This window comes from Myxine glutinosa, chromosome 2, assembly GCF_964187855.1.
Source record: "Myxine glutinosa chromosome 2, kmMyxGlut1.1, whole genome shotgun sequence".
In the NCBI taxonomy this organism is placed as follows: Eukaryota; Metazoa; Chordata; class Myxini; order Myxiniformes; family Myxinidae; genus Myxine; species Myxine glutinosa.
Window position 1 is genome coordinate 155911915 of NC_136262.1, and position 12003 is coordinate 155923917.

At 45.7% G+C, this 12003-nt stretch overlaps 1 protein-coding gene across 3 annotated transcripts in view; it reads left to right on the forward strand.

The window, feature by feature from the left end:
- The window catches only part of LOC137422248 (cytoplasmic polyadenylation element-binding protein 1-like), a 61415-nt gene that overhangs the window by 30832 nt on the left and 18580 nt on the right, over positions 1 to 12003 (forward strand). For all 3 annotated transcript variants that reach the window (XM_078771849.1, XM_078771850.1, XM_078771851.1), the window contains exons 8-9: positions 9921 to 10025; positions 10840 to 10976. In XM_078771849.1, coding sequence (XP_078627975.1) covers positions 9921 to 10025; positions 10840 to 10976 — 242 coding nt within the window. The remainder of the gene's footprint in view (positions 1 to 9920; positions 10026 to 10839; positions 10977 to 12003) is intronic.

The following is a 12003-nucleotide window of genomic DNA, read 5'->3' on the forward strand; positions in this document are numbered from 1 at the left end:
ATAGTAAGAGTGTGAGATTTGTCAGGATTGAAAGACATGTTCCACTTGTTTGACCAGTCTGATTTTGTTCAGGTCTTCAGAGAGTGAAGAGGCTGCAGACTGCTGATCTCAGGGAAGAGGAATGGAGCGGCAGAGAGTAGATATCAGCAAAGAGATAGAGATAGAGAGGATTTTCCAGAGTCGGAGAGATCATTGATAAAGACCAGAAAAAGCACAGGGCCCAGAACACTACCTTTGGGAACTCTAGCCTGAACAGGAAGGGGAGATGAGAGAAATCCATTCAGGGCCATACGTTGACAACGACCAGAGAGGAAGTCCGCAAGCCATGCATGGAGATTTCCATGGATACCATAGGAGGAGAGTTTGGTGAGCAGAGCTGGGTGCCAGACAGTATCGAAGGCACGTGATATTTCAAGGGAGACATCTCTGATTTCCTGTTTGGCATTGAGGACCTCCATCCATTGTTGAGACGGCAGAAGCAGCATGTCCAGCGTAGAATGTCCTGGTCTGAATCCAAATTGATCGGAGATCAAGCCATTGGAGAAGAGGAAGGATTTGATATCCGAAGCATGATGGATTCCATGACTTTGCTGATAATTGGGAGCAGGGTGATTGGTCTGTAGTTGCAAGGATCTGTTTTTGCACCTTTTTGTGTAAAGCGGTGATGTTTGCTGATTTCCAGGATGCTGGCAGATAACATTGAGCAAAATAGAGGGTAAGATAGAGCGGCAGAGCAGGATTTTAGGACCCGTGGGCTGATGCCGTCTGGTCCAGTTGCAGAATCAGAGTCGAGGTTTGACAAAAACTCCTCCACCTTGTCAGGAGAGAAGGATACAGAGTCCAGGAGCAGTTGGGTTCCACTGGGAAAGGAGGGAACAGAGAGACGGGTTTGGGACACAAGATTTTGAGGCAAACAGAGTTGAGGCATTCGACTTTGTCACTTGCGGTGTCAACTGTGTAGCCATTTGAGGTAAGGGAGGGGATGGAGGGGGAACAAACACCAGAAAAGGATTTGACCAGATGCCACCAGGATTTGGAGGAAGGAGACAGGTTTTGTGAGTTCATTCTTGAGTGTGGAGAGATAGTGCTTCCTGGCACTCCTGAGGGTAGACACACACTTGTTCTGAGCTTGGTGGAAGGAACTGAGATTGCCTTCAGTTGGATTTGCCTTCCAAGAGGCAAAGGCAAGTTGTTTCAAGATTCAGTGTACCATGGATGGGAGGAAGGGTAAGACAACTGAAGACGAGATGGGATAAATCTGTGCATGAGAGAGAGAGCAGTTTGCTTTGGAAGAATTCCCAGGAAGAATTGATGTCATAGGCAGTGGAGATGGGAGACCAGTCCAGATGATTGATGGCTGCTTGAAGACCGTGCCAGTCGGCCTGAGCGAAATGCCAGACTCGTCGACGCTGAGGAGGCTCTCTGAGAATGGCCAGAGAGATGTCCACTTTAACAAGCAAATGATCAGAAGAACCGATTGGAGCAGAAAAAGAGCAGCAGACATGAGCAGGGAAGTTTGTCATAATCAAGTCTAGAAGAGAAGATACTGCATTGGCTGAGATTGGTCGGGAAATTGACAGATTGTGTCAATCCCAGTGAGTGATCGAAGTCCTTTGCTGAGGTGCCATGACTGGTGAGAGAGGAACCCATACCCAACCAGCTGGCATGATGACAGTTGAAGTCACCACATATGAGGAAGAGAGTTGGGATGAGTGTATAGAAGTTGGGCCATGTTGTCAGTGTCAGACAGTGAAATGTAAATGGAGTCATCACTGTTTGGAGGACTGTACAGAACACATGAACAAAAGGTGGGAGCGGAAAGGAAGCCGAAGCCAGAGGTACTCCTGGGGGTGAGGTGGAGAGAGGGCAGTGCAAGGAGAGTGAGGAAGAGTTTTTGATAAAGATAGCAACCCCACCACCAGGACGAGGCTCAGGTCTATCATACCGGAGGAGGAAGTAACCAGGAAGAGATATTAAGGAATCGGAGACATCTTGAAGGTGGAAAGTTTCTGTTAAGCAGTTCAAGTCTGGATTGTCAGAAGCAACCTGTATGGAGAGATCAGTCAGGTTTGAGCGAAGGCCCCGGATGTTTGAGGTCCATACCGTTGAAGAGAGAGGGGGAGCATCGGGTACAGGACAGGACAGGGGAGGAGAGGGGTCGGGTAAGATGAAGGATGAGAGGGGGAGGTAGGGAGAGCAGTTGATAGTCTGTCAGAGATTACAGAAGAGTTACAAGAAAGGGAAAGATGCGGAGGACGAAAGGTTTGATGGTGAAGGGATGAGGCGCAGTGAGGGGTTGTTTGAGCGGGGGCAGAGGAAAGTAGAAGGTTGGGGGAGGTGGAGGTATGAGATAGAAGGGAGATGAAGTGGGGAGGAGTCAGCTTTGAGGAGGAGGAGGAGGAGGAGGAGGAGGAGGAGGAGGAGGAGGAGGAGGAGGGAGAATTGGAGAGGAATGGTATGGTGGGAGATTTGATTGGGGGGGGGAGTTTTGAAGGGGAGGAGTGAGGGGGGAGTTTTGGAGGGGAGGGGCAAGGGGGAGTGTAGGGGCAAGGGGGGATTTGGAGGGGAGAGGAAGGGGGGGAAGGGCAAGGGGGGGAGTTTAGGAGGGGAAGGGCAAGGGGGGGAGTTTAGGAGGGGAAGGGCAAGGGGGGGAGTTTAGGAGGGGAAGGGCAAGGGGGGGAGTTTAGGAGGGGAAGGGCAAGGGGGGGAGTTTAGGAGGGGAAGGGCAAGGGGGGGAGTTTAGAAGGGGAAGGGCAAGGGGGGGGGGAGTTTTGGAGTAGAGGGGCAAGGGGGGGGTGTTTAGGAGTGGAGGGGCAAGGGGGTGGAGTTTAGGAGTGGAGTGGAGGGCCAAGGGGGGGATTTGGAGGGGAGGCGCAAGAGGGGAGTTTAGAAAGTGGATGATTAATGAAAGACGAACATTGATAACAAATTGGGTTTATTGTGATTTTCAAGTTAGCAATCCGATTAAGAACGATGGAGGAGGGATGGAATGAATGTGAATTTAGAACATGTAGTGAGGGAGACGTATAAGAGATTGAATTTATTTTTTTTGAAGTGCAATGGGTTGGAGAGGAAATTGAAAAAAGCCTTTTAAATAGGAAGAAAACAGCGTGTTGTAATATACCACTGAATAAAACACTGAAGGGGAAAGTTTAAACATTTAAATAATATTTAAACAACCATGAACAATGTTATATGCAGAAAATACCAATGGGGGGAGGGCCGAGAGGGACAACCACGAGTCACGTGAACAGGGCAAAAGGTGGATGGCAAGGAGATAATGGGGGTGGGGCGAACAACTTCTGTGGACAGAAGTACAGGATGAGACAACAGCACAGGTGGAGAAAGGAAAATACATGTTTTTTGGTTTTTTTTGGGGGGGGGGGGGGGATTTAAAATGTTAGACAGAGTATTATGTTCGGGGTAGAAGGGAAAAATCGAAGAACCAAGCAAAAGACGAGGTAGGGGACTTAAGTTAACAAACACCGACGGAGGTACAAGGCCGCACACGCGGACCTGAACACGATTAATTAATTACGAGTTACAGGAAATCTCTCCGACTCTGGAACATCGTCTCTATCTCTTTGCTGATGACTCCACTCTCTGCCACCCCATTCCTCATCCCTCAGATCGGCAGTCTGCAGCCTCCTCACTCTCTGCAGACCTGGAAAAAATCAGACTGGTCAAACAAGTGGAACATGTCTTTCAATCCTGACAAATCTCTGTTACTATGTCTCTCTGAAAAGACCGACTGGACAACCCTCGCATCTGCTTTCTCAACGATCCTCTCCAAGAAGCTGTCACTCGAGCTTTTGGTTCTCACAATCTGTCATGATCTTTCCTGGGAAAGTTTCATTTCCAAGCTGGCCTCCAAAGCCAGTCGCCGACTGGGCATCCTCCGTCATCTAAAGTCCTTCTTTGGCACACCTGAGCTTCTCACCACATACAAGGCTTTCATCCCCAGCTGAATGGAATGCTGGTGCTCTGGCATCACACCTAGCTCGGCTTCACGCTGTTGAAACCAAAGCTTTCATAATCATTGTAATCTCCCGCGACGAAGCTAACTCCGAGGGCCTTTCACTCACTCACTGCAGGCAGGTTGGTGGTCTTTGCCTTCTTCCGACTCCTCTCCGGCCGAGCTCCCCCAGCTCTGTCTGTGCTCTGTCCCCCAAATATTCCTGCAGGTCGCACGACATCTGCCTGCAACCCTCTTATGGTTAAACTGCCAAAATAAAGACTCTCAGTTCACCTTCGCTCTTTCCTTCTCTTTTCTCCTGCCTCTGGAACAACCCCCCCACCCCCCCCCCCCCCCCCCCCCACTCTTCAATCCCACTCTTCAGTCGTTAAAACAGCTGTTCATCACCATCTCTTATCTTCCCCCATCCAAAACCTTGATCTCTTCTACCCCTGTTAATTCACCCCAGATCCAGTTTTTTGAAATACCGAATTCTTTCCTGGAAGTCCGAGCGGTGTCTATGTTTTATACCTCTCTCACCTCCCCCCCCCCCCCCCTCCTTCCCATGCCTCTTCCCCCACAACCCCTCTCCCTCCCACAGATCTCTCTCAAATGATGTACTTGTGTGCTGCCCCCTCTCCCCATCTTGTCTCCCGCTCCCTTTATCGTATGTTTTATGTGTCAATTTGTGTTTTTGTGATCAATGTTGGCTCTTACACGAGCCTCGATCTTGTATAAAAAAAAAACCAAAAAAAAAAAAATTCGCTTGGGTGGCATCATTCGGTGGCCATTGATTAACTGGCTAGTGTATACTGTTGTTTCGATTCAAAACAACCTTGACGTTCATGACGAGCGTAGATTGCGAGGCAAATGAGGAAACAAAAAGAAAAAATCAAACAAATACACAAATGAGAAATAAAGCACATTTAAAAGGGGTTGGGGCACCTAAACACCTGGTGGTGTGGCTGTGGGAGGAAATGCCCATAGACCGATAATGACACCACCTTTTGAAGGAAAACATCTGGCCTACTGACGAAAACCCATGGTTGGAGGAGTTACGACCCCATCTCCGTATGCAGCAGCCCTGCAACTCATTGAAAATCATGATGATAGACAGACACAATCACCAGAGTTAGAGCCCCTGCTTTTCTTCCTTTCACCACAAGCAGGATGGTCGATGATCATGACGCAACAGTTCTAAACCCGCAAGGAGGGTATGCTGCCGAAGCGAGTCCTGTGCGTGGCTTCTGTTGACCCTCACGTCCTTTCATTGTTGGTCAGATGAATGTACGAACGCTATCTTCTCTGTGATCAGGAGGAACTGCCTCGATTGATTGCGTACTGCTGCGATGTAGTCTATCCAAGAGCACAGACCAAGCTTCACCCCGAAGAGCTATCGCACAGCACTCTGATACAACACTAATCACTACCTCAGCCACGCACAATAATGCCGGTGCATCAGTTGGTGGAGTTTGTATCGCGGTAAGATGTCGTGCCAAAAGCAACCTGACTGTCTCCTCAAATTTCGGAAAGGATATTATTGCCCGTTCTCAAGGCAGTTCCGAAAACCTATGTTAAATCATGTTACTCGCCGACTAATGTATCTTGAACAAGTAAACGAAAAAAACAAATTTTATGGCTGCACACTTTTATTTTTAAAATCTGCTAAAAAAGAGAAAATAAATTTTCTTTCCCATTTCTGTGCATTATGATGCATTATTATTATTGCATTATTATATAATGCATTATTATTATTATTATTATTATTTCCTTTAAATTTCAGAATTTTGCATTCATTCGTATTACGCAAAATAAAAGTGGGTGGCTTAAAGGATACGGTAACCGCAATTTTTTGATTCGGAACGAATGTCCTTTTGTGAGAAATTGAAGTTTAAGCCACCCACTTTTATTTTGCATATTATGAATGAATGAATGAATGCAAAATTCTGAAATTTAAAGGAATTGGCAAAGAAAATTAATTTTCTTTTTTAGTGCATTTTAAAAATGTGTAGCCCGAAAACTCTTTTTTTTTTTCTTCTTTTTTTTTTACTTGTCTTCTAGTTTTTTTTTTTATCTAGTCTTTAATATTCTGAATGAAATGTTCCTTGTTTTTGTATCTGTAAAGTATATCAAAATGTAATACTTCATTTTTCCTAATACAAAACACAAAGTTTTCTGTTTCATCAAAATAAGTGTTTTATTGCAATTCGATTTCTGTAATCGGGCAATTTACGCTATCTTTCTATTTCCACCAATGAGTTTTGATTGCAAGTATTGCCCGATGTAAGCGTCGCACAATCCAACTACACAATAACAACTTTTCCAAACATAGTCCATCCAGCGATCTGACTCGACTTGAAGCCACATAAACCTGTCTCTGGTGCAAACCACTTTGAGCCCAAGTTAATGACTTAAGCGTTCACGGTAAAGCCTTGCATTTTGTGCACTGTTGATGACCAGCAGAGGATCAGTGGAAGCATGTGCCTTTCGGCAGTACCAAAGGAATATTTTGCAGGAAATTGCGATGACATTAGTTCAATTTGATGGATGCCAATATCACCAAAGTCAATCATCACCACTGGGATGTCTTCGGCATACATCTGCGCTCATCGGAAGTGTAGCCAAATTATTTCCGTGATTTGACCCATTGCTCTGTTCACCAGTCCTCTGTGTCCACATTGTGGCGCAGCATCACCTTCACACCCGGAACCAAATTGAGCTCTTTGGGCAATCCGCCAGTCTTATTCACTTCAGAAGGGATCAACTTTTGCAAATCTGCATTTTCCAAATTGCATGTCGAGTTGACAATCTTGTCCTGTGCATGAATGGTAGTCATGACGACATTCTGGTTTGCATAGTAATTCAACACCGCTTTGCTGTGACTGTCCACTTGCAGAATTGTCAGGTGAATTCGCAAGGCTTTTTCGATGCTGAATTCACCTGTGGCGTTGCCATTCAGCTTCCTCAAGAGTAGGTCCAAATGCTCCCGTTTGATTGTTCCAACTATCATATCATTTGAGCGAATGTCATTTCTCCTTGTCACGTTTTGCATAAGCTCGCAAAACGAGAACACTCGCCACAGATGTGTTCCTGGTTGCATTCACTCAGGTTGCTGAAATATGGCGTTTCCTGTCACTGGTGGCAGTTACATCAAGTCGCCAAACAGCAGAACATTCAATCGGCCGAAATGTTCCTCGCTGTCCTTCAACTGCTTAAGACGCTGATCAATCATGCAGAGCATCTCAAAGGGAACCATTGAGATTTTATCGACAATCAGGAACGCTACATCCTTCCATTGCATTCGCATACGTCTCAAGTAGTTGCCAGTCAGCATCAGTATGTTCAGAATTTTGCCATCCTTCTGAACGGGCAGCTTCAAAATGTAGTGAAGTGGAGAGCCGTTGACAAGTCTAGCAGCGACACCCCGTCAAACTTTCAAAGTTATCTTGTCTCTGCCGTAATGGTGCTGGATTTGTTCCTTGAGCAGCTTGAGGGCGAATGTCTTTCTTGTTCCAGCACCTACAGTGATGAAAATTTTGACTCGATTCGCTGATCCATTCATTTGGCATTCAATGCTTCGCGTGATTAAATTGAAGAGATCGCGCTGCCCAATATTCATGGCGTCGTCTATTAGTTTCTTCCGGTTGGTTATCATCGGGGTCAGCTTCTGGTGGTTCGTAATTTTCAAGCTCCATGAAAGCGTGTGCCTGTTTGACAGCAACTTGAAGCTGTTGATCGCATGTTTGGTGTTTCTCCAGCAAGTTTGACATCTGTTTTATGGTCTCTCTTCTTTTGCCAGAAAAGCGTCTTTCGCTGTGTCGAATTTATCCAGCAGCTTGTGTTCAGACTGGAACGGGCAGTATTGTGCAAGCAAACTGTAATAGTAGTTCTTGGGATCAACGGTCACTTTGAAATACGGCACTCTAACGACAGGTCGACCATTTCTGTTTTTCATCTTGCTGTTGTCCGAGAGCGTTAGCAAGCGAGATGTGGTGGGAGCCGGCAGCTGCTGGTGAGCATCTTCATCACCATTGTCATCATCAACTTGATCTTCTTATTCTTATCGTGCGGCTTGAAAAGCATTGCTGATGGTCTCGCAAAAGCATTGAAAAGCATATATGGTAATTTGCCAAAAAAATTTGATGTGAGGAAGAGGCGTTTGAGATTAGTGTCATGTCCTCGGGTACGAAGAAGCAGCAAATAGTGTCCTACTTTGGAAGCCATCACAAAGGAGAGTTGGTCGGCTGAATCTGACGTTGATGAATATTGTCTGCAGCGACACGACTGCATACGGACGAACTGAAATCCGCCGAACTGAAATCCACCGCAGCTGACAGCTGTTCGGGCAAATCTGACAAAGTGACTGTTCTTTTTTTCCCTTTTTTTTCGTGTTTTGTTTGTGATTGTCTGATCAACATTATGTATAAACAAGTAAGCAGTGGTACGAGGGGTTGAGGGGAGGGTGTGGTCCTAAGAAATGGTCTTGGCAGACATATTGGTGTTTACAAAACATGCAATTATGATATAACTAACCAGATAATTAACCATTCACCCCATAAGATTCGTTTTTAATGTTCAAAAAAACGTTTCCCCACCGTTTAATGTGTGGTAGCCATTCAAATGGTTAACTCTTGGCAGATGTGTGAATAGCTGTACATGAAGTCCTCCTTTTCATCGACAAATTTGATGATGTTCCCAATATTGTGCACATTAACCCAACCGACAAGGAGCCGATACTCGAAGTCCCCATGTTACGGCCTGAAGCACACCAAACCAAGCCTTCAATCACACTGTCTTTATTTAGAGATTATCACATGAAAAATCTCTTCCTACACATAAAACAAAGAAGGGAGAAGAGAGGGAAAAACCCAAATAGGCTAGTCAAGAGTAGGCAGGTCCAAGAGTAGGCAGGTCCCAAGAGTAGGCAGGTCCCAAGAGTAGGCAGGTCCCAAGAGTAGGCAGGTCCCAAGAGTAGGCAGGTCCCAAGAGTAGGTAGGTCCCAAGAGTAGGTAGGTCCCAAGAGTAGGCAGGTCCCAAGAGTAGGCAGGTCCCAAGAGTAGGCAGGTCCCAAGAGTAGGCAGGTCCCAAGAGTAGGCAGGTCCCAAGAGTAGGCAGGTCCCAAGAGTAGGCAGGTCCCAAGAGTAGGCAGGTCCCAAGAGTAGGCAGGTCCAAGAGTAGGCCGGTCCAAGAGTAGGCACCACGGTAGGCCCTGGGGCAGGCCCAACGGTAGGCCCCGGGGCAGGCCCAGCATGAGGGTAGGAGTAGGCAAGTCCACGAGTAGGCCCCAAGGCGGTTCTAGTGGTAGACCCCAGTGCAGGCCCAGCACGAGAGGGTAGGAGTAGGCAACAAGAGTTCGATCAACGTCACCCTTCCGGTCGAGAGATTGCAGCTGGACACTCTACAACCCCCGAAAAGCACTCTGCCATAAGCCCTCTCCCAAAATGGCCACTCACTCCTCTGAATCACCTTCCTGGCCACTCCCCTGCCCCACAGCCAATCATAGGCTTTATACCCATGGATCAAACCACTTGGTCTAACTCACAGGGGGGTGTGGGGGAAGGAAGAAGAAAAAGGTCCCAAACCGTAACACCCAACCATTTGGGTGGTATGAGCAATAGATCTGCGTAATCTGAAAGCTAAATCTGAACATTTTTTGAAATACCGCACATACACAAGCTAAGTTACTGAGATGGTTGGCCTGGCAACATAATTCGAGCAATGACAGCTGTGATCTAATCACGTCTGTCATGAGGAATTTGAAAGCTCAATGTTCAACGGTTTTTGAAATATCGCATACACAAATGGTCGGTTGGTCGATTTGACGGAGCGCATTTTAATGTCCCCTTCCTGTAGTTGGAGGGGGTGGAAACGTATACTTGAATTTTTCTGTGCCATTTACATGACCATAGAAAGTTATATTTTTGATAAATCTGTGGCTTGTTTTGAGGATTGTATGCCTCTGCAGTTGGACTCGTCAACACTTTCAAAATATTCGGTTCTGTCATTGTGGAGTGGCCTGGTAAGGATGGAAGGCACCCGCGATTTCCACCAAAAGGCAATATGCCCAAAGGTAAGGTTGGTGAAAGTACCAGTATGAGCTTTATTTCTTCTACACGTGGTTGTGGTTGCACTGCTGTGGGGTTTGTAACTTAATTTATCCCAACTGGCCAACTTTAGCATTTCTTCAAATTATGGTGTGAAGTGATCTTTCAATAGATGAGGTCGAGTTTCATGTCAAGCCCTCATTTGGTTTGTCGGCAAAAAAGTGGAATGTTTTAATATTTTAATGTAATTTCTCTTTTCAACAACTGATTCGATTGCCAACAACCCCCAACCAGCCGAATCCCCTTGCATTTGTACCCTTTACTGCCATTAGCATCGTGGTTGGACTGAATGCTTGGTTGGTTTTATCAGTTGAGATTTTTTTTTTTTTCTCGTGTTTGGTTGGCCAGCATTTAAACTTTTTTTTTTTTTAATGCTACTGACTTCATTTTGTGCATGGTAACTTTCTTTCTCCCACATCCTCCCTTCCTCCCTCCCTACCTCCCCCCCTCCTCCCCCCCCCTCCAACCCCTGCTGTTCTGTGCACCTAGATGTGGTTAACTATTTTCTTGCACTTGGTGATCAATTTAAATTGTCGGATAGAGTTGGTACTTTATTTCCTCAAAGAGTAACTTTTGATGCGACTTCTGTTTGCTTGGCAAAACTTTGATGCAGATGGGCGTTCTGCCCATCCATCATACCTGCACTAAAATGTTGTACCTGCACCTCTTTTGTACTTAATTTTAACATCTTTAAAGTTGTAACGTTTTGCATGGGGCTCAGTATTCGTACAGATTGGAGATATGTCCGATTGTTTCTACATTGTATTATTTGCTTTGCAGGGTATGTGTACATCCTTTTTGATTCCGACAAGTCTGTCCGTGCCCTGCTGGAAATGTGCACGCTTGATTTCCGCAGTGAGGGCACACATGGTGATTATTACTACAAGGTTTCAAGCCGCCGCATACGTTCCAAAGAGGTAATGTCAAGGTGTTAAGTAAAACTGATTACCTTTGGTAATTCTCATTGACAGTCATGAAGTAAAACCCACTATATGCAAAATATAGCATTTTTGGGGGGTAAAGTTCATACTGCTTATCTGCTTATCAATCTTGGGTATACTTGACCTTGTCTTCTTGTCCAGTCTCGTGAAATAACTTTTCTGCATATATTTTATCTTGAATATTTGTGGTCATCTCATAATCGTCAATCAAGTGAAAAAATATTATCGCTCAACCACCACATAGCTTGGCCTATCTAACGATGTAATCACTCTGATGTTTCTGCTCGGAACCCAATCGGTGTCGGCTGTCGTTCCTCAAATACTGCGATGAAAAGGACACCATCAAGGTGAGCCCTCACTCGATTCCTGTACAATGTCAACACCTCTTCAATCGACAAATTGTCACTGATTAAAACCTTGAATCTTATTCGTTTTCCTTATTACTGCCTGTCACCGAGTTAACCACTTAAACCCCATATCTGCAACGATCCACAGATTCCGTGATGCATTATCAAAAAACTGTTTTTTGTATTTTATCACCTTTCTTTCACCCCATTACCTGATTTCCCTCATAATATACTGCATCTGCCAATTCTCTGCCCACACCATGGCTATATCCTCTGCTTTCCTGAATCTGATCAACCCACCCACTCGGAGGAATTGTCTGCACTTAACTCTGCTTTACAACAACAACAACAACAACATGCATTTTCAAGGCCATTTTCCCGGCTCGAGTGACCGAGTGGCGGTCCCCATGACAATCTTCTCCATTTTGCCCTATTTTCTGCATCTCTCCTTGTTAACCCCCTTGCCCGCATTTCTTCTTCCACCATCTTTGGCCAAGTCTTTCTCGGTCTTCCCCGTCCTCTACTTCCTTCTACATTCATTTTCATCACTCTTCTCAACCAGTCACTTTCATCCTTCCTCAACACATGACCAAACCATCTCAACCTGTTCCTCTTCACAGCATCAATCACAGGCTCTATTCCCATCATCTTTCGCA